Source organism: Camarhynchus parvulus, chromosome 11 (genome assembly GCF_901933205.1).
Source record: "Camarhynchus parvulus chromosome 11, STF_HiC, whole genome shotgun sequence".
Taxonomy (NCBI): domain Eukaryota; kingdom Metazoa; phylum Chordata; class Aves; order Passeriformes; family Thraupidae; genus Camarhynchus; species Camarhynchus parvulus.
The window spans coordinates 1508038-1530821 of record NC_044581.1 but is presented as its reverse complement, the minus strand read 5'-3'; the positions used below and the strand labels follow the sequence as shown (position 1 = coordinate 1530821).

The following is a 22784-nucleotide window of genomic DNA, read 5'->3' as shown; positions in this document are numbered from 1 at the left end:
TTCTGTGAGGTGTGAAGTCTTCAAAGGGCAGGCTCGTAACCAAGAGCTTTCATTATCCTGGGGTTTGTTGAAGTGTGCCTGGAATTATTAGAAAACTTGGAGGTGGCTTTTTTATCTCAAAAAGGTCGAGGAAGCTGCGTGGGGAGTGGTTGCTTCAGTGGTGTGAGTAATGGGGTGGTGCTGGCTGAAGCCAGCAGGGAAGGGGCCTTTCCTCCCCCAAATTCCCCGGGAACTCACTGCTTTGAGGAAAGGAATAAATGCATCGTTGTCCTGCTAATTTGGTGAGTGCAAGAGGCTTCAGAAAGCTTTAATCCCTCACAAACTCTGCCTGAAACCCCAGGGAGAAGGGTAGAAGCAGGTAATTGAGGAGTTGAGTGCAGGTTAGAGCGAGGGCAAGGAAAAATTCCAGGTTAAATCACCCAGAGATAAGAGAGGTAATAAAGTCTCAGCCTCAAGAAACTCATCCTGGAGTACTTCAGGAAGTGTCTGGTGCAGGTGCTGAAAAGTTGGCCCTGAATTGTTTTCAGAGGGTTGGAGGGGAGAAAGGAAACGTGGAGAACCAAAAAAGGGGAAATGAAAGTAGAGCCCTGAAAAGGGAAGGGAGGAGATGGAGAGTGAGGCCTGGCTGGGCACCACATTTGGTGGTGTTTGAGCACCCAGAGAATAATCCAGGGATAAATCAGCCCGGTTTATGGCCGGGGGGAGGGAACTGTTCCCTTTGGAAGGGGGAAAGGAGGTCACTGGGTCCTGGCCTGTGATGGGAACATCAGAGTGACCCAGGCTTGGTGGTGGCTGCTCTCCCCTGCACCAGACTGGCCTTGCTCCAGCTCTGGGCTGCTCCAGGCAGGACCAGCTTTCCCATTCCCTTCCCTCTTGCTCGTGTCCAGCCTTTGGAGGCCAAGAGCAGGGCCTGGAATCAGCCAGGAGGTCACAGAGTGCTCAGTGGGACAAAGGAGTTCCCAAATGTGACTTTACAGAGCAGCACTGCTTTGTCACCGGTTCACAAACTGAGAGTTCTTCCAACATTTCACCACCCCAAAATGCTGCTGGAATCCCACAGGGGAGATCAGGAGCTGTAAGCAATCAGTCTAAGGAATGAATTTGGGATTTTTCCACGGCCATGTATACCTTTTATTATAATTTATGAATATTAATTAATAATTAATCTATTATGTATGATATTATAATATTGCCAATTGATATATTGATACTATATTAATATGGTATTATAATAATATTACGTTAATATATTAACATATCATTGTCATTAAATTATTCTATAATATTACTATATTATAATATAATATATTATATTATATATATTATATATTATATTATACTAATATATTATAGTGTATTCGAATTATTATACAGCATTATTATATTGTTATTATTGCATTCTATTACATTATATTATAGTATAGTACATTATAGTATAGTATATTATAGTATAGTATGTTATGTTATATTATGTTATGTTATATTAATTATTATTATATAGTAATAATATTATTATAGTATATATAATTTTATATTATAATAATACTATATTAATATAGTTTATATTATATAATATAATTTAATCTTACATTAATTATAGTTGTACAATTAACTATATATATAAATTATTATTATATTATATTATATTATATTATATTATATTATATTATATTATATTATATTATATTATATTATATTATATTATATTATATTATATTATATTATATTATATTATATTATATTATATTACATTATATTACATTATATTACATTACATTATATTATATTACATTACATTATATTATATTACATTATATTATATTATATTACATTATATTAATTATTTTATCATTACACGATACCACTTCTGGCTATGTCCCCTGTCCCCATGCCCTCCCTGTGTCCCCCAGCCCAGCTGCTGACGTGTCCCTGTTCCGCAGCCGGCAGCCCGAGGTGCCCAAGAAGGACAAGGAGTCCCTGGCGCTGGGCACTGCCCCCTCCAAGCGTGCAGACGAGTGGAAGGACCCGTGGCGCCGGTCCAAGTCCCCCAAGAAGAAGCTGGGGGTGTCTGTGTCCCCCAGCCGCGCCCGCCGGCGCCGCCGAGCCTCGGCCTCCTCCGCCTCTGCCTCGGGCTCCTCCAGGTGAGCCAGGGGCTGGGGCTGTGTGCTGGGCACCTGCTGGGCTGCTCTGGGCTCTGGGCTGTGTGCTGGGCACCCGCTGGGCTGCTCTGGGCTGTGTGCTGGGCACCTGCTGGGCTGCTCCGGGCTCTGGGCTGTGTGCTGGGCACCTGCTGGGCTGCTCCGGGCTCTGGGCTGTGTGCTGGGCACCTGCTGGGCTGCTCCGGGCTCTGGGCTGTGTGCTGGGCACCTGCTGGGCTGCTCCGGGCTCTGGGCTGTGTGCTGGGCACCTGCTGGGCTGCTCTGGGCTCTGGGCTGCGTGCTGGGCACCTGCTGGGCTGCTCTGGGCTCTGGGCTGTTTGCTGGGCACCTGCTGGGCTGCTCTGGGCTCTGGGCTGCGTGCTGGGCACCTGCTGGGCTGCTCTGGGCTCTGGGCTGTGTGCTGGGCACCTGCTGGGCTGCTCTGCGCTCTGGGCTGCGTGCTGGGCACCTGCTGGGCTGCTCTGGGCTCTGGGCTGCGTGCTGGGCACCTGCTGGGCTGCTCTGGGCTCTGGGCTGTTTGCTGGGCACCTGCTGGGCTGCTCTGCGCTCTGGGCTGCGTGCTACGGGCTGCTGAGCTCTCTGCACTGAGCACTGACAGTTCCCCGAGGACAAGGCTGGTGGGGTTTGGAGCAGAACATCTTTGGAAACAAAACTTTGGGGGCTTCTCAGGAAGCTCTGAATTGTAATATTTCTTCTCAGGAGCTCTGAATTGTAATGTTTCTCTCACAGGTCCTCTTCTCGTTCATCCACCTACTCGGGGTCCGGCTCCTCCCGCTCACGCTCCAGGTCCTCCTCCTACAGCTCCTACTCCAGTCGTTCCTCCAGGCACAGCTCTTTCTCAGGCAGCAGGTCCAGGTAGTGCTCCTGGGACTGGGAACCAGTGGTGGGATGGTTTCCAAATGCTTCCTGACAGTTCCTTTTTGCTGTGTTCAGATGAGCCATTCCAAGCCCTTGGCTGAGCGAGGGCGGCTGTGGTTGTTGGCTGAAGGAGATCTGTCAGCCACCCCCTCCTCTCCCCAGTGCTCCCACCCACAGGTGCAATGCTGTTGTGGCTGGGCTCTTTCCCATACCTGTGGTGGATTAACATTCCCATCATTTGCATTTTCTGATTGGAAGAAGTTCAGCAACATCTCTTTTCTCTGGCACTGGGATTTCTATTTCAAGAGGCAAATCCCGTTTCTTTATTAAAGCAGTTGTGTCTTGTGATAGTCCTGACACTTCAAAGTAGCAATCCAGTGTCCCATGCTGATTAAGATTTATTCCTCTGCTACTTCCTTGCCCCTGCAGACAGTTTCCCAAGTCTGGAATATCCATAGTAGGAGAACTGGCTCCTCAGATAGGAGCTGAAGCCACACAGGTACCCAGAGCAGATCCCACAGGTGATGGCACAACACACTCTGTCACTTCTGGGACTGCTTTCTCCTAGGAAAAGCTCAGCTGGGAGCTGATTCCAGCTGGGAAGCAGAATGAGCTTCCCCATCCATCCATGCTCCAGGCAGGACAGTGCCAGTGTGGATGACACCCTTGGCTGCCTCTCCCTGAGGTGACAGGGTGAGGAACACCCTGTGCCCAGCTGTCACACAGGAGTCAGGCTGCTGAGGCACTGGGGTGCAACCAAGGCACTTCCAGTCTTGGCACTGGGGTGAATCACCCCAAGAGCAGCACGTGGTGTGTGCCCAGGGGCTCAGGAAACAGCTCCTGCCCTTGACTGTCATCTTTCGGATGCTCCACTTAATGCTTCTTCTTGGGTTCCAGAAATTACAGATTTGGTTTAGGTGTATTTTTTGTCTTTCTCCCAAGTTTCTTTTGGTTTTGTTGCTGTTTAAAGGAAGAATTGATCTAAGAGTTACAGGACAAAAAGTGATGAACATCAAACTCAAAACCCTGCTTATTTTCCTGTGTATTCTCCCTAAGGAGAGATTAGAGAGGATGGAGGCAGGTTCAGGTGTTCCTGTGAAATACCTGGACTGCCTCTCTTCTAGCTGATCCTATTTTTTCTTGCGTTTCCTACTTTTCCCACTGTCTGGTGACAGAAGTTAAGTTTTGTTGCACTTTTGTTGCACAAGAGTCCACATATAAAACCAGGAGCAGCTCAGGAAGGTTCCTGGGGAGGGGGCAGTGGTGGCTGAATGCCCTGAGAGCCAGGAGAAGCTCCTGCAATCCCAGAGCCTGAGCTGAGTGATGTCTCCTTCCTTTCCAGGTCAAGGTCCTTCTCATCTTCTCCCTCTCCTTCTCCAACACCATCTCCTCACAAGCCACTGGCCAAGGCTAAAGGGGAATTATTGCCACCTCCTGGGAAAGGGTAAGGATCCAAATTCCTCTGGGTGAGAGTCCAGACAAACCCTGCTGACCTTCAGGGGCCTTAAGGAAGGAATGCAGGATGAGATGGAATATTGGGAAGGAATTGTTGCTGTCAGGGTGGGGAGGCTCTGGATCCCTGGAAGTGTCCAAGGCTGGATGGGGCTTGGAGCAGCCTGGGCTAGTGGAAGGTGTCCCGTGGCAGGGAGTGAAATCTTTGAGGTCCCTTCCCATCCAAACCATTCTGGGATTCTAAACCTCACTGAGTTTAAGAAAGAAATAAAAGATGTAAAATACACCCTTTATTGAAGAGTTTTTAGCTTGGCAGATTTAATTAAATAATGGCACTTTTAGTTATTAAATCAGAGTTAAACTGTGCAAGTATCTTTAAATATTACCTGTGTACAATTTAAACACATGATTTACTGCTGGAGCATTCTGTGTGTGCAGATATATTTGTATAATCTAAATATACATAATAGGAGCTATAAAAAAGTTTAAATTCCTTCCTCTGCTGTGGCTTTGGTTAATCCACAGCTCAGAATAAAGAAATCGTTCAACCTCATCAACTTTTCACACTGGAGACAGATGAAAACAGGACTGGAGCTCCCTGCAGCTGGGTTTGGCACATTCTGGCAGCCCTGCTGCTCTTTTAAATTCCTGAAATTGCTATTTCACAAACCTTGCAGTGGCAAATTATGGGGACGTTGGAGGGTGACACAACACTGTAGTGATGTCACCTCTTCTAAGCTGACCTGCAAATAAGTGACACCATGGGAATCCCCCTGAATTCTCCAGAATTTAGGACAATCCCCTTTGCCACAATTCTTGTCCTTTGTTATCCTGCCTTTTGGGGTTTTTCCCTCTCCACTTTGGGGCTCAGCCCTCCCAGGCCCTCTGCTCCCTCCCAGTGCTCCTGGCAGCGCTGGTTTGGGGACACCAGGGCAGCCTGCCCCAGCACAGGGGTTATTGTCACTGGCTAACAGAGTGCCATGGGCTTAATCCTGTGTTCTCAGGGGATAACTGCAGATACTGAGCACAGCAGGAGGAGGAATTGTCTGTGTGTGTGTGTGCAGACAGCACCTCCTCCCCAGGTAATGGGTGCGAAATCAGCACTGGGATGCTCCAGGGCCTGAGGGGGCTGGGGACAAGGGATGGAGGACAGGGCACAGGGAAAGGCTTCCCACTGCCAGAGAGCAGGGTTAGATGGGAAATCAGGGAGAAATCCTTCCCTGGGAGGGTGGGCAGGCCCTGGCACAGGTGCCCAGAGCAGCCCCTGGATCCCTGGCAGTGCCCAAGGCCAGGCTGGACAGGGCTGGGAGCACCCTGGGATAATGGAAGGTATCCCTGCCCATGGCAGGGGGTGGAATATGATCTTCAAGGTGTTTCCAACCCAAAGCATTCCAGGATCATACTTGGAGCAGTGTCCAGCTGCCAGAGCAGAGGTTGGGGTGCTCTGAGCCCTAAGGAGCCAGAGCCATTCCCATCTCCTGCAGGGGGTGGTGGGTTACACTTTGGTGCTCCCATCCAGTTTTCCCCAGGGAGCACAGGCCAAGGGACAGATCCAGGCACACACAGGCTGTTTTGCACCCTCCTGATCTGTGTGCTGGAGTTAAAAAGAGAATTTTTGCATTAACTGTGCACATTTCATTCTGAAGCCTGACTGGCAGATTTTAAGCAGGTGTAAGTGTCTGGGATAAAAATGATGGAATTAAATGGATGACAAATAACATTTCCACCCAGTCTGCTTCAGGAGTTCATTTACAAGTCAAATATCTCCAGAATTGGCTGTTGTGCAGTAATTTGTCTCTGAAAAGATGAATTGATTGAGCATATGGGGAACAAATCCCTTTAGGGAAATCTGTGGTGTTTGTGTTTTGGTGAAGCAGCCAAGTGTTTGAAGCTTGAGGAATCACATCAGGGCCAGGTTGGATGGGGTTTGGAGTAACCTGGGATAGTGGAAGGTCTCCCATGAAATAGAGTGGAGTGGGATGATTTTTAAGGTCCCTTTCAGCCCAAACCATTCCAAGTTTCCATAATCTCTAAAATATTAAACAACAAATCAGAGCACATTATTTCTGAGGACATCAGTGCTCTTTGCCCACCCTCTGGGATCACACACCTGAAAATTGTTGTTTTTCCAGGGAGAAATCTGTGAAGAAACTCACTGCCCTCCCAGTTCCTCAGCCACTCACAAAAATTACAGCAGCAGCCCCAGAGGCAGCCAAGGCAGGGGATAATCGGGAAGCCAGGAGGAAGGAACGTCAGACGAGGACTCCACCCAGGAGGTGAGAGACAGGGGGGTGGAGTGAGCCTTGATCTCATGGCAGATCCAGCAAATCGCAGCTTTCTGCCTCCTGGAATGCCAGAGTCCCAGTGTTCAGGGAGAAATCCATCTCCTGGGGAGGGAGGAAAGGGGAAGAGAGCTCGGCTGGGATGGTCCCGATTTGCCTTGAGTGGCTCCTGCCCCTGGAGCCTGGGGGGAGGATGGAGTGGGTGGAATACAGGAAATGTGGCAAAATCAGGGTGAGAGTGGGGAAAAGGCATTTTTGAGAGCTGCTGCTTGTGGAGGTGGCTGAGGGGTGAGGAAGGAATGTGGGATGCCCCAGAGATCTGATGTGGTGGAGGTCAGCAGCTGGCCCATGCTGACCACAAGGATATTCCAGACCACAGGACATCATTCCCTGGGATATTCCCCACCACAGAGCATCATTCCCAGGGATATTCCCCACCACAGGACATCATTCCCAGGAATATTCCCCACCACAGAACATCATTCCCAGGGATATTCCCCACCACAGAACATCATTCCCAGGGATATTCCTCACCACAGAACATCATTCCCAGGGATATTCCCCACCACAGGACATCATTCCCAGGGATATTCCCCACCACAGAACATCATTCCCAGGGATATTCCCCACCACAGGACATCATTCTCAGAGATATTCCTTCACACAGGACATCATTCCCAGGGATATTCCCCACCACAGGACATCATTCCCAGGGATATTCCCTCCCACAGAACATCATTCCCAGGGGTATTCCCTCCCACAGGAAATCATTCCCAGGAATATTCCCCACCACAGAACATCATTCCCAGGGATATTCCCCACCACAGAACATCATTCCCAGGGATATTCTCCCCACCACAGAACATCATTCCCAGCACACAAACTGGGAGAAGTGGTGGAAGGGCCGATGGCCCCTCAGGGAGGGCTGGGTGTCAGTCACAGGGTGCTGAGCAAATCTCTGCTTTTCTCTTGGGGTTTTCCTCCCCTGTCTCTCTTTGCCACTACAACTCTCATTGTGGGAGGGGGGTTTGCTGCCTTGCAGGAGGACCATCAGTGGCAGCATCAGTGGCAGTGCCAGCAGCTACAGCGGCTCCAGCTCCCGATCGAGGTCCTTGTCCCGGTCTCTCTCCAGATCTCATTCCAGATCATCCTCTGCCTCAGTCTCCCACTCTCCCTCTGGCTCAAGGAAATCCAGGTACAGCCCTGAGCCTTGGTGAGCTTTATTTAACAGCAGAGATTGTGGCTGTAGGTCACAGGTTTGGTTTCTTGCAGTGGAAGCTCTCTGTAGCTCCAGCAGCAGCAGCTGCAGGTGCCTGGGGGTGGGACAAGGTTGGGTTTGTGTCACAGATCCCAAGTCCTGAATTGTGATGGGAATGCAATGTTGGAGAGGGCATGGAGTGATAGGACAAGATATAGTGGCCTTAAACTGATAGAGGGGATATTTCAATGGGATATTTGGGAGAAATGCTTCCCTGGGAGGGTGGGCAGGCCCTGGCTCAGGTTGCCCAGAGAAGCTGTGGCTGCCCCATCCCTGCAAGTGTCCAAGGCCAATTTGGACAGGACTTGGAGCAACCTGCTCTTTTGGGAGGTGTTGGGGTTGGAACTGGGTGATCTTTAAGGTCCCTTGCAGCCCAAACCATTCCATGATTCCGTGATATTTCCCTTGTGGTTTGTTCAAGGAAATAATCCTGTCATGTGTGTCCAAGTACCCATTTAACCTAAATGGTGACCAGAACAACTCCTTCTGGCCAGGGTGATCCCACATCCTAATTAAACTCCAAATGAACAGTTTCAGGCTATGGAGCTTGGCTCTCCTGAGCCTCTCCTACCTCTGGTTCCTGTCCTTAGGGGAGATGCTTGGCCTGTCAAGAGAGTTAGGTCAGAAAATCCCCAAAAGGCCCAGCTAATGATATTTTCCCTTTGCTGTCAAAGTTGCAGGTCCAGTTCCTTTGTGCTTAGCCCCAAGTGAACAGTTCCAAGTCTCTTGGTCTGTGGGATGTGTAAACAACAAACTCCTTCCAGCAAAGAAAAACAAACCACTCTCGGGTCATTCCTTCAGGTTTTTTCATCTCCTCACACAGAGGATTCCCTGAATCCTCACAGGCAGAGCCTTGAAACCCAGCACTTCCGTGGCACACGGGTGTAAGAGTAGTCCTGTGGTGTAAAACCAGTGGCTGGAGCAGGATTTGGCTCTGAGCACTGCAAATTCCCATCCGTGAACTCTGTGGAACTCCGAGGTTCAACGTCCACGTTATTTTACGGAAATCCCGGCTTGTTTACTCCGTGCTTGTCACGTTCATCAGCTTAGCCTGGGGTGATGCAAGAGCTTCAGAGAGCACCAGGGCATGGATGGGAAATGGGAGCACACTGGGGCTGCCTGTGCTGCTCCTGTGGCAAGGGGGAGACGTGGCAAATGCACTGTGTGCCCACACCAGGCCAGCCTGGCAGCCTGGAGGAGTTCCTGGCTCATCCTGGCACCGTTGGAACAATCCATGAGAGCTCTCAGAACTCAGCTCCTGGTGCCAGGGGTAGAGGCTGCGGAGGGTTGGTCTATGCTGGAACTGCCACAGCCCCTTCAGTCATCCCAGTGCAGCTTCCAGGCAGGGAGCCCGGGCCTTGCTGGCAGAGCAGGGCGGTGTGGCCCGTGGAACAGGCTGGAGAGGCTGCCTGAATATTCATGGAGTGGGATGGTTTGGCTTGGAGAGGAGCTTAAAGCTCATCCAGTCCAACTCTCTGCCACCTTCCTTAGACTAGGTTGTTCCAACCCTGTCCAGCCTGGCTTGAACACTTCCTGGGATAGGCCCTGCTGGGAAATTTCCATCTTGGAGGTATCAATCGTGACAGTGAATGTGTGCCAGCAGCAGAAACCCTGCCAGGGAACCCTTGCCCTGAGCTGTAACACTGACCTGGATGTGCCAGTGCACTCCCTGCTTTCACTCCCTGTTTTCCTGGGCAAACAGTGACCTGTTTACCCATTGCCTTAATCCTGGCTATAAATAATCATTACTTTCTAGGCCTGCACCCCACAGCTTTGAGATCTTTCACACCAGCAGCACCCCAGGACACACAACCTTTGTGCATCGTTCCCTGCCGAGCTTCCCAACATGCAGGGAGATGCAGAAAGGCCTCGCTGCCTTCCTGGGTGTGCTGAGCTGTGGCTCTTGGCAGGTCCCTGAGCGTGAGCAGCGTCTCCTCCGTGTCCAGTGCCTCGTCCAGCAGCAGCTCCGTGCGCAGCGCCGACTCCGAGGACATGTACGCAGACCTGGCCAGCCCCGTGTCCTCGGCCAGCTCCCGCTCCCCCACCCCGGCCCAGCAGAAGAAAGGTACAGGCTCCTGCTCTGCTGGGGGTGTATCCCTCTGGGGAGCCTTTGGAGAGGAAGGGAGGAGCAGGGATCCTTCCCTGGGAATTCTGTGGGCTCTGGGCAAATCCTCGAGCAGAGGTTCTGTGGAGAAGGGAAGCTGTGGAGCAAATGTGCATCCACATCCTTCCATCCCTGTGCCTCTGGTTGTCTCTTTTCCTGCCTGGCAGTTCTGCCTCTCCCATTCTCCTTCACCCTTGAAGGTGACATAAATCTGGACAGCTCCAGTATCACTTTGCTCTTCCTCTGCTCGTTCCAGACCATGGCAGAGTCTGTGGCAAAAGCTTTTTGTTCTTTGCCTTTTCTGTTGCTCTCTGTGGAAATTCAGGGTTTCCTGAATCTCTTAACCTCATGTCCACCAGCTGACATAACTGCTGTGGGCTTTTTCCATCCCTGGAGCAGCATCCTCTTGCCCAAAGGGAGAGCAGGCAACAGGAATCATTCCCAAGTCACCACTTGTGCTCTCTGCTTTCAACAGGAAAGTCAAAAAAAGAAGACAGTGCTAAAGAGGAGAAGAGGAAACGAGATGTGCCTGCTCAGCTCCTGAAATCAGCCAAGCCCACCCCAGGAAGCAAATCCCAGCAGCTGCCCCAGGGCCAGCAGCCCTCGGCCCCCCAGGCACAGCAGGGCAGCTTCAGCGGGCACAAGGAGATCAAACTGACGCTCCTGAACAAGGTGGGAATGAATCCCTGGGGGCTGGGATTCCCTGCTGGCTTTTTACTGTTTAAGCCAGTTTGCAACCCAAGGCTTCCTCCTGTCTCCAACCTCTTTTCTCCCACTTGCTCCTGGAGCCGTGTGTTAGATGTGGCACTTCCTGGGGCCCTTCCTGCAGGAGGGGATGGATCCTGGCTGGAGGGAGGGGATGGATCCTGGCTGGAGGGAGGGGATGGATCCCAGCTGGAGGAATGGGATGGATCTCAGCTGGAGGAATGGGATGGATCTCAGCTGGAGGAATGGGATGGATCCCGGCTGGAGGGAGGAGATGGATCCTGGCTGGAGGGAGGGGATGGATCCCAGCAGGAGGGAGGAGATGGATCCCAGCAGGAGGGAGGGGATGGATCCCAACTCCAGGCTCAGCATTGTTGGGATGAGCTCAGCCAGGAAGGTCTGGGGCTGGCTTGGAGGGCAGCACACAGAACCAGTCTGGCAGCACACACCCTGTGGTGGCTTCACTTTGGGGCTGTGTTGGCGGCTTCCCTGGGGCACATTCCTGCTGCAGCTTCCAGGCTCTTCCTCGCTTGCTCGAAGGTCCCGGGGCCTTTCCCCTGGGAGATGCTCTGGGAGCTCTTCCTGTGAGCGGGCTGGGAGCGGAGGGACGAGGGGCAGCTGAGCTCCTGGGGTGCCCCCCTGGCTGTTCCCCTCCCCTCTGATGCCAGTGCCCTGCTCGGAGCCCTGGGCACAGATCCCAGCCCGCAGCCCGTGTGGGGGAGTTGTTCCTCGTGGGGTTTGCTGCTGGGGCAGGGTGTTGGCCCCGTCACGTGGGCAGGTTCCTGTTTTTGGTATTTTGCTCTGCCAGCCCAAATTCCCCGGCGCAGTCTGAGGCTGCACATTTCTCTACTTCCCTGTGCTCTGACGTGAGGAGGCTTTATCAGAGGCAGGAAGCTGCTCCAGAGGGAGGGAGGAGTGTGCAGTGACACATGACAGCCTGGAAAAGACACGGCTCCACATGCCTCCTTCACATCTGCTATCCTTGGTGCTGCTGGGGGAAAACCATCCCAGAAAGCTGCTGTTTTCCTGTTCCTGCTCTGACATCAGTACAGCCTTACCCCCAGTGCAGGGGGGTGTTGCTGTTGGCTCCTGGTGGTTGGGAATCAGGTGGATTCAGGGATGGTTGGGACTGGTGTGTGCAGAGTTTATTGGGAAAGGTGTTTGCAGGAGCCAGGGAATGGCTGTGCCTGTTTCCCTGTGCCCAGGGAAGTGGCTGCTCAGCTCCATTGTTTTAATTCCATTGCAGGCAGCTGACAAAGGAAGCAGGAAGAGATACGAGCCAGCAGACAAAGAGAGGCCAAGCTCTCCTCCAGCCAAACGGGCCAACCTGTCACCTGACAGAGGTGAGGCATCCTCCAGCCCAGGCTCTGCTTTCCAGCAGCTGGAAAGATCCACTGCAGTCATCCCAAAACCTCAGAGTGAGATTGCCACCAGATAAAGGGGGGTAGTGACCATCCTGCTGCAAAAACAGCAGAGCTGAGGCCCTGGGCAAGGCAATGCCACCCTTGTCACACTGTCCCAGGGGCACATTGTGCCCAGTGTGACTCCACTGTAAATCCTGTCCAAAAAAACCAGCCCCTTGGCTTTGAAGGCCCTGAGTTCTCACCTCCACACCCATCCCACGGCCTCCTGCTCGCTGCTGCTGCCCTTGGATGTGGCTGTGGAAATCAGGTTTAGGTTGGAAATTAGGAAATATTTTTTCCCAGAAAGGAACAGACTGTCAGGAGGGAGTCCCCATCCCTGGAAGTGTTCCATAAATGTGTGGATGTGGCACTGGGGCCAGGGTTAGTGGTGACCTTGGTGCTGCTGGGCTGAAGGTTGGTTTGGATGATCCTGAAGATCACTTCCAAATCCCAGCCACTCCGGGATTGTGAGTCACAGGAGTTTCCTTTGGTGCATCCCGGAGTTTTCCAGGCGGAGCTGTCCCTGCCAGCCAGGCTGGTGCTTCGAAAGGCTGGGCTGGAGGGAGGGAGGGAAGGATGCAATCAACCCCTGCCTGCATCAGCCAGCCTGGGACAGGAGCTGATTGCCCCACCTCTGGGTGACACAACCCGCTCTGCCCTGGATGTTTAGAAAGACCTGGGCTTTCCAAGTGCTCTCCTGGGCCTCAATCCTCCCCAGCAGCAGGAACAGCTCGGGAAAGCGAGCTGGCAGGCACAGACAGGGACCCGAGTGCCACCCTGCAGCCTTTGCTGTGGCTGCCAAGAGGCACGGGGGGTGTGGGGGGGAGTTGGCAGCCAGAGGTGGCTGCTGGTGACGTCGGAGCTGCCACGTGATGTTGTTTTCCCTGGTGGCTCAGCTGTAGGTGGATCTTGTTGACTCTGGGTGCCAGCCAGCTGAAGGTCTGTGCTAATAACCTGCAACATTCACCTCCTGCAAGGGCAGCCTGCAAGGGACTGCCCCAGGTTGAAGTTCACTGGGGTCTGGTTCACACACGAGCGGCAGGGCCAGGCCAGCGCGTTTGCTGGAGACACATTGGTGCCATCCTCTGCTTTTTGTTAAATAGCCATTTTTTGAGCTGCAGCACAGATTAATTTGGGCTGGAAGGGACCAAAGATCAGGGACAATTTCCATTACCCTAGGTTGATCCAAGCCCCATCCAGCCTGGCCTTGGACACTGCAGGGATGAGGAGTCCCAGCCACGGAGCCCCAAATCCAATGGCAAAGGTGCCCTTGGCTGAGTTGGGACTGAGCCCTCAGCATCCCAGCACCAGACTGCTCAGTGGTGGTGGCTGAGTGTGTCACCTGCTCTGTGACCTGAGGCTGCCCCAGTGTCCATCCCCAGGAGCAGAGGGATGCCCTGGCGCACACAGGGGCTGCTGCCACGGGGACTGGGCACCTTTGCTGCCTGAGGTCAGAGCAGGGCAGCAGCTCCACGGGCTGCCTTGCAGGAGGAATTCCCTCTCTGTTCCTGGGATAACCCAGCTGCTCCCCAGCATCCCTGAGTGCCCAGGGCAGCTCTCCTGGGGCAGGGCCTGGCAGCTGAGCCGTGCTGAACAAACACGGGGGTGCTGCTGCCTCGGGGGAGGCCCCGCTGGCTCCGAAAGCAGCAGAGCTGCCCTCACCTGTCACTGCTGGAGCCACTACACCCTGTGACCCGCCAGGGCAGAGCCAGCAGCTCTGCAGGCACAAAGTGCCATGGAAGAGCCTTGCTGCAGCAGCTGGAGGGTGGGGAAGGGCTGGTGGAAGGTGGTGTGTACAGGTGACTGCGGGGCACAGCCCTGCCTGGCTTCTCTGCTCCCCCAGAGGTGCAGGGGGCACACAGTGAGGCTTTTCCAGCTGCTGCTGGACTTGGCATTGTTGTTGGCACGATGTGGTCAGTCAGTGCAGGCAGGGGGTGGCCTGTGCCTTGGTGCCAAGCAGGAAAATGAAGGAATGTCCTTGTGCTCTCCCCCAGGCTCTCGCGATAGGAAGGCGACCGGGAGACTCTCGTCCCCCAAACAGGAACGGCAGCGGGGCCAGAACCCAAAACCTTCCCCTGCACAGGCAGACAGGTGAGTGCTGCTGCTTCTGCTGGGCCCCACAGCCCTCCAGGGCCTCCAGCCCTGCTCCTCCAGGGGCCCCAGGCTGTCCCAGGCTGTCCCAGGCCTGCAGTTGCAGGTGCCATGGAGCGCAGTGCCAGGAGGGACGCAGAGCTGCCTGGGCAGCTGCCAGGGGTGCCAGGGCTTGTGCAGAGCCTCCAGCTGGGCCATTCCAACTGGGAGAAGAGCAGGAGCACCAGGAGCCAAGTGGGTCAGGAGTGAGCTCAGCCAGTGCCTCTGCAGCTCATTAACACAGTGTTAAAGAGCACCAGAGTGCAACCCCTTCCCCCTGGCCAGCTCCTCCTGGCACCTGGTTCCAGTGCCTCATTCCCCTTTCCCCAGCCTGGCACACCCTCAGCTGCTCCCCTTGCTGCTGAGGCTGTGTCCCCTGCGTGTGACACAGCAGTGACAGCCCTGGCTTTGCACCTTCGTGCAGCTCAGCCAAATTCCTGGCAGGCTATGCCTGCTGCAGTGCTGGGACTGTCCCAGTGCAGCGTTGGATGTGTGGCTCTGGGGGCTCAAGGGTTGTGGATCCTCTCCAAGGATCTCTGGGGGCAGCATCACAGGGAAGGGGCTGAAGGATTTGGGATTGAGGGGATGCTCCAGGGCTGCTCTCCCCTCTGGGTCTCACAGGAAGCTGCTCACTGCAGCCACGAGTGGGCACTGACTTTAATCCTGGGAATTTGGGAATCCCCATGTAATATCTGGTTTTTTACTGTTTAAGCCAGTTTTCAACCCAAGGCCTCCTCCTGGATCCAACCTCTTTTCTCCCACCTGCTCCTGGAGCCATGTGTTAGATGTGCCACTTCCTGCTATTTTATTTCAGCTCAGAAATTAGGGAGAAATCCTTCCCTGTGAGGATGAGGAGGCCCTGGCACAGGATGCCCAGAGAATCTGGCTGCCCCATCCCTGGCAGTGCCCAAGGCCAGGCTGGAGCAACCTGGGGTAATGAAAGGTGTCCCTGCCTATAGAAAGAGATTAAATTTATGTGGGAAAGGACCTCAGAAACTAATGTGGCCAGTGGGGCTCGGTGCACTTTTCATCTTGGAAAGAGATGAAATTTATATGAGAAAGGACCTTAAAAACCGTGATTTTAGCACGGCCAGCAGGGCTCAGTGCACAATCCCCCCTTGGATTCCCTCAGGGCCTTTGGGACATTCCCAGCTCCTCTCACTGCCCCTCCTCTCTCCCTGCAGGAAACGCCAGCTGTCCCCTCAGTCCAAGAGCTCCAGCAAAGTCACCAGCGTGCCGGGCAAGGGCTCGGAGCCGGGCCCTGGGGCTGCCAAGGGCAGCAAATCCAGCACCCTGTCCCGCAGGGAGGAGCTCCTGAAGCAGCTCAAGGCCGTGGAGGACGCCATCGCCCGCAAACGGGCCAAGATCCCGGGCAAAGTATAGTGGGCTGTGCCCCCAGTGACTGCTGAGGTTTTTATAACGAGAGGCAGAAGCGGCCGCTTTGGGATTTTGCAGTTCCTCGTCTTCGTTTTGGCCGCGCGGTTCTTTTTAAAAAAATAAAAAAAAACAAACATAAAACCCACACACATACACACACACACCACACACACACACACAAAACAAAGAAATTAAGGAAGTTTTTGCCCGACGAGCGGCTCCGGGAGGGCTCCGGGGCCCTGTAAATTCTGCACAGAGGACTCCAGCCCTGCGGGTGCTCCCAGCTCTCCTGTGTCCCCTCTCCTCTTTGCTAGCCTCCAGTTGTATTCTCCTAGTTAGCCCTGCTGTGTGTTGAGTGTCTTCAGCAATGCAGTTCTAGTCCCGTGTGCCGAGAGAGCCGAAAACTGCTGTGAACTGCTGGCAGCACCCCTCCTCCCCCAGGAAAACTATAAATATATCTATTCCTGCCTCAGCCCCTCGGGAGTGCCCTGTCGTTTCTTTGGAGCAGGGGATCGGTTCAGTTGATTTCCCAGGAGCCCTGCAGGTGTTGTGGGCGTCCGTCTGCCAGGAGGGTCCTTCTTCCTTTGATTTTTCCTTTTTTTTTTGTTTTGTTTTTTTTTTTTTTTTTTTTTCCTTTTTTTTTTTTTTTTTTTTGGAGGGATCGCCCTGAAATAAAATATTTTGATAACCAGTTTTACCGTTTCCTGCTTTTCTCTGCATCTCCCTTGCCTTTCGGGGGCTGTACCCCTCATTTTGGGGGTTTTTGGGGAATGAGCAGCTCCGTGGAGCTGGAAAAGTTGCTCTGTTACCTGGGGGAGCACCCACTGTGAAACCAGTGTATCACTGGTGTGTAACTGGGGGGTTCTGCAGCTTCTGCCCTGCCTGGCATCACTGGGGGGTCCCTCTGATAAATCCCCCTAATTTAGGGAGCAATTTGGGGACCCTGAGGATTTCCCAGGCTCCTTGTTCCCAGTATGGACCCAGTATCCTACTGGTGTGAAGTGTTATTGGGGGGCATCATCTGGGGTACCTCTGCCAGACCCCTGTCATTCAGAGAACAACTTTCGGGGTCCTTGGAATTTCCCATCCCCGGAATTCCCCGTCCCCTGGGATTCTCCATCCCCTGGGATTTTCCATCCTCCAGCCCTGCTCCTTGCTCCCAGCACGAAACCAGCATCCCACTGGTGCTGCTGGAGGCCAGCGGGCCATCCTGGAGGGCCGGTGGCAGCCCTCGAGCCCTTCCCAGCGTTGCCCAATTTGGGATTTCTGCCCGGGAATGCCATGGTGATCTCACGGTGCCGGTGACGCAACAGGGCACGGCCTGGGGGATGCCCGTCCCGTCCCGGTGTCACCGGGACACCCCTGCCCGCCTCCCTGCCCAAATTCTGGAGCTCGGAGGCGCCCGTGCTCGCGGCTGGCACACGTGGAGTGCAGAAGGAAGTGCCGGCCCTGTGCGGGGAGGAGGAAGGAACCTGGAGCTGGAGTTTCCAGGTGTGTGCACATCACCTGCCCGGCCCTATAAAAAGGCGGCGGCGGCGGCGGCGCTGCCACTCGGCCGCCTCATCCCTGGGGCTGCGCTTGCCAAGGGTCCCCCCAGAGCTTGCCGTGTTCCCTTCCCCAAACCCGGCCGTGTTCCCTGCCCCCCCCGTGCCCCCCAAACTTTGGCGTGGTCCCTCGACACCTGGCTGATGGTAACGTGGGGTCTGGGGGCGCTGGGGGACGTTGGGGGGTGAGGGGGGAAAGTGTGGGGCTGGCAGGGTGTGTGGGGCAGGTTACGTGTCATGTGTGGGGTTTCGTGTGTGTGCTACACACCTTGAACTCTGAGTGTGTGTGCTCATTGCGTGTGTTATGTGTCATGTGTGGGGTGTTATGTGTGTGTTACACACTGTGTGCACAGCTCTGAGTGTGTGTGCTCATTGCATGTGTTATATGTCATGTGTGGGGTTTCGTGTGTGTGCTACACACCTTGGGCACAGCTCTGAGTGTGTGTGAGTTCATTCTATGTGTTATGTGTCATGCGTGGGGTTTTATATGTGTGTGTTACACACCTTGGGCACAGCTCTGAGTGTGTGTGTTACACACCACGTGCAGGGCTCTGTGTGAGTGTTTATTATGTGTGTGTGCTCATTCTATGTGCTACATGTCATGTGTGGGGTTTTATGTGTGTTTAATCTGTGTGTGTGCTCGTTACGTGTGTTACATGTCGTGTGTGGGGTTCTCTGTTTCATGTGTGTGTCACACACTGTGCGCACAGCTCCGAGTGTGTTTGTTATGTCTGTGTGTTTATTATATGTGTTATATGTCATGTGCACAGCTCTGTGTTTTTATTACATGCGTGTGTGTGTTACACACCATGTGCACAGCTCTGTGTGTGTATTTCCATTTTATTACGTGTGTGTATCTGTTACACACCATGTGCATGTTCTCTGTGTGTGAGTTTTATGTGTGTGAGTTACACACCATGTGTGGGGCTCTCTCTATTTATTTTATATTTGTCTGTGGTTTATGTCTGTGTTACACACCATGGGTGTATTTTATGTGTGAGTTACACACTGTGCAGGGCTCTGTGTATTTTATGTGTGAATTACACACCATGTGCACAGCTCTGTGTGTGTGTACATTTATATTTATATTTATATTTATATTTATATTTATATTTATATTTATATTTATATTTATATTTATATTTATATTTATATTTATATTTATATTTATATTTATGCATACATTTATATTTTACATATAATATATAATGTTTTTATATTTTATATACATTAATTATATTATATTATATTATATCATATCATATTATATTATATCATATTATATTATATCATATTATATTATATTATATCATATCATATCATATTATATTATATTATATTATATTATATTATATTATATTATATCATATTATATTATATTATATTATATTATATTATATCATATTATATTATATTATATTATATTATATTATATTATATTATATTATATTATATTATATCATATTATATTATATTATATCATATCATATTATATTATATTATATTATATTATATTATATTATATTATATTATATTATATTATATTATATTATATTATATTATATTATATTATATTATATTATATTATATTATATTATATTATATTATATTATATTATATTATATTATATTATATATAGTATGTACCTTAATATATAATATATATTAATGTATTAATATTATATCAATACTTTAATATAATAATATGAATACACTAATATATGAATTGTATATAGTATATATTATAATATATTCTTTTATATTATATTTCTATATTTTATAATTTTATATTGATATGTATTATATATTATATATTTTTTAAATATCTATTTCAGAGTGTTTCTCTGTGTTTCTGTGGGTTTATAATTATAATTAAATTTATAATTATGTTCATTTTATATACTCAAATTTTAAAAATATTTAAGTACATAATTTTATATATTCCTATTTCTATTTGTTTCTAATTTATTTTATTCATTATATTTAACGATTTTTAATTTATTTTTATTTATTTATATTATACATATTTATATTTTCTTTATTTCTTTCCAATATTTTTTTCCCATTATTTCTTTTCCTCCCAGGGGTTGTTTATCCTTGATTTAATATTTCATTCACACACACACAGGGGTGTTTTCTGTGTCTGTGTGGGTGTGAGTGCACAGGATTAGCTGCAGGTGTGTGCACAGATATTTCCTACTCCTGTAGGGGTAGGGTGTGCAGACTCTGCTAGATACATGTATAGCAATATAGACATATATTTTTACATAAATAAAATATATACATAAGTATAAACCTATATAAAAACACACACACGTATATAAATATATTTTACATAAATATAAAATAGATAAATAAATATAAACCTATATATCACCATATATACATATATATAAAAATATAAAAATATTAATTTATATCTATATTGAGCTATACGTACATATAAAAATATATAAATTAAAAATACATAAATAGATATAGAAAATACTATTTAATTTTATATTGATAACAGGATATATTTATAATTTTATATAGATATATTTTATATGCATAAAATATATTAATATATAAACATATATATCTTTATGTATATATAACATATATACTTATATCTCTTTTATATAAATTTATAAATGTGTGGTTTTATAGTTTTTATAATTTTGTTTATATTTATTTTTATATATTGTTATAAAATGTATATTTATATTTTTTTCTGTAAATATAGAAAAATTTATTTTTTTATATTTTTATATGTAAATATTTTTTATATATAAAGATATATCTTTTTATATATAAAACAAATATTTATATATACTTTATATAAATATATATGAATTTTATATATATTTGTGTATGTGTATTTATAATTTTGGTTTTACTTTTATTTATTTTTATATACTTATAGAAAATATATATTTATTTACTTTTCTATAAATATAGCCCAAAAATTATATAGATATTTTATATACATAAAATATTTTAATATACATAAAGATATATATATTTTTATATAATATATCTACTTTAATATAATTATATATATATAAATAAAAAATATATTTATATATATTTTTATATATATATATTTGGGTGTGTGTATTTATCGTTGTATATTTTTGGTTTATTTTATATATTTACATTTTTTCTATAAATATATAAAATTTTATATATCTTTATATATATATAAAGATATATATTTTTGTGTGTGTGCATTTATAGTTCTACGTTTTTATTTATTTTACCCTTTTTTAATATATAGTTATATAACATATTTATTTATTCTATGAATATATAAAATCATATATTATATATATAAAATATCTTTTATATATATATAAAATATATGCATTTTTAATATAAGTATATAAAAACTATACATATTTTTGTGTGCGTGTATTTATAGATTTCCATTTTTATTTCTATTTTTTTTCTCTATTTCTATAAAATACATTATTTATATATTTGTGTGTGTTTATAGCTCCAGGTGCTGCTGTGTTTGTGCAGTGTGTGAGTGTGGATATTGAGTGAATCTGAGCACGTATGCGTGTGGGTGTGCTAAGGTTTTAGGGACGATAAATATAAATGTAAATAAATATAAATATAAATATAAATATAAATATAAATATAAATATAAATATAAATATAAATATAAATATAAATGGATAGAGATATAGACAGACAGATAGATAGATAGATGATAGATAGACAGATAGATAGATAGATAGATAATAGAAATAGATATAGAAATAATAGAAATAGAAATAATAGAAATAGAAATAGAAATAGAAATAGAAATAGAAATAGAAATAGAAATAGAAATAGAAATAGAAATAGAAATAGAAATAGAAATAAATAGAAATAGAAATAATAGAAATAATAGAAATAGAAATATAGATCGAAATTGATTGATCGATAGAACTAGCTATAGATAGATATAGATACAAAAAATATAAATATATACATCGACGGTTATATTGGTATATAGATATATAGATATAGATATAAATAGATATTGATGTGCTGATAGATCTATAGCTCTAGATATACTGATATAGCCAGAGATACAGATAGATAAAGAGATATAGAAATATAAATATCTAGATAGAGACACGCAGAGAAACAGAGACGCTCTAGAGATCTCTACGTACAGATAAAAATGTACGGATGCTCTGTAGACATAGAGATATGGAGACATCCATAGAGATTATACATCTAGAGAGACGTGTGGAAATGGCTAAATGGATGGAGAATGGATCGGCACTGGATAGATAACAGATCGATACACAGGCACGCACCTGCCCAGGCCTGGGGCCGTGCGGCTGCGCACTCACATTCTGGGGAGGGCTCTGCTGGTCCCTGCCTGTCCCCTTGGTGTCACTGTCACTGTGCTGGGTGTGCCTGTGCCCTTGGTGTCACTGTCACTGTCCTGTGTGTGCCTGTCCCCCTGGTGTCACTGTCACTGTGCTGGGTGTGCCTGTGCCTTTGGTGTCACTGTCACTGTGCTGGGTGTGCCTGTCCCTTTGGGTGTCAGTGATGCTCTGGCCGTGTGTCCCTGTCCCTTTGGGTGTCCCTGACGCTGTGCTGTCCCCGCAGGGCTGGCTGGCTCTCCTGGCCGTGTGTCCCTGTCCCTTAGGCTGTCCCTGACGCTGTGCTGTCCCCGCAGGGCTGGCTGGCTCTCCTGGCCGTGTGTCCCTGTCCCTTTGGGTGTCCCTGACGCTGTGCTGTCCCCGCAGGGCTGGCTGGCTCTCCTGGTGCCGTGCTGGCGGCGCTGGGGCAGAGCCGGGGGCTGCGGCGCGCCGGGGCCGGCTCCGCTCACTCCGCCGTGCGCTGCTTCAGCGGGGCCGAGCTGGGGGACGAGGCTCCTGCTCAGCTCCTGGGCCGCAGCCTGCGCTGGGACCGGCACATCTCGGTGCAGCTGGTGCCGCAGCTGGAGCGCCTGGAGGCGGCGGGGCCCGGCGGCGGCGGCGGCAGCGCCCGCCCGCCTGCCCGCGCTGTCGCTGCGGCGCCGGGCTCCGCAGCGAGCCCCACGAGCGCTCCATCTCGCCCTGGAGATACCGGTGAGTGCCCCCGCTCCCCGACACCCCCCGGGGATCCCCTCCCCAGCCGCTTAGAGCTGGTGGCACAAGGGAAGGTGTCGCCGTGTCCCCGCAGCATCGACGAGGACGAGAACCGCTACCCGCGCAAGCTGGCCTTCGCCGAGTGCCTGTGCAGCGGCTGCGTGGACGTGAAAACCGGCCGGGAGACCACGTCGCTCAACTCGGTGACCATCCAGCAGACCATGCTGGTGCTGCGGCGCAAGCCGTGCCCGCGGCCCGCGGGGCTGGGGCTGGTGGCGCTCGAGGTGGATTACATCCGAGTGCCCGTGGGCTGCACCTGCGTCCTGCCCCGCACGGCGCGCTGAGCCCGCCCCGGGCACCGTGTCACCCTGGGCACCGTGTCACCCCGGGGACCGTGTCACCCCGGGGACCGTGTCACCCCGCCCGTGCTTGTTTTAGAGCACCCGACCCTGCCAG

At 48.9% G+C, this 22784-nt stretch overlaps 2 protein-coding genes across 5 annotated transcripts in view; both read left to right on the top strand.

The window, feature by feature from the left end:
- Positions 1 to 15843, top strand: part of ZC3H18 (zinc finger CCCH-type containing 18) — a 44940-nt gene extending 29097 nt beyond the window's left edge. For 3 of the 4 annotated variants that reach the window (XM_030956069.1, XM_030956066.1, XM_030956067.1), the window contains 10 exons: positions 1941 to 2141; positions 2889 to 3014; positions 4360 to 4461; positions 6602 to 6745; positions 7794 to 7964; positions 9920 to 10074; positions 10589 to 10785; positions 12065 to 12161; positions 14216 to 14312; positions 15536 to 15843. In XM_030956069.1, the coding sequence (XP_030811929.1) occupies positions 1941 to 2141; positions 2889 to 3014; positions 4360 to 4461; positions 6602 to 6745; positions 7794 to 7964; positions 9920 to 10074; positions 10589 to 10785; positions 12065 to 12161; positions 14216 to 14312; positions 15536 to 15734 (1489 nt within the window). In that variant the 3' untranslated portion in view covers positions 15735 to 15843. The remainder of the gene's footprint in view (positions 1 to 1940; positions 2142 to 2888; positions 3015 to 4359; positions 4462 to 6601; positions 6746 to 7793; positions 7965 to 9919; positions 10075 to 10588; positions 10786 to 12064; positions 12162 to 14215; positions 14313 to 15535) is intronic. The other variant, XM_030956068.1, reaches the window with a different exon arrangement.
- A 5613-nt stretch (positions 15844 to 21456) lies between these two features.
- On the top strand, positions 21457 to 22672 carry IL17C (interleukin 17C). Its single transcript, XM_030956348.1, is given in 4 exon segments — positions 21457 to 21493; positions 22005 to 22216; positions 22219 to 22328; positions 22423 to 22672. Coding segments are annotated over 4 exon segments (609 nt in total).
- Positions 22673 to 22784: the final 112 nt, after the last annotated feature.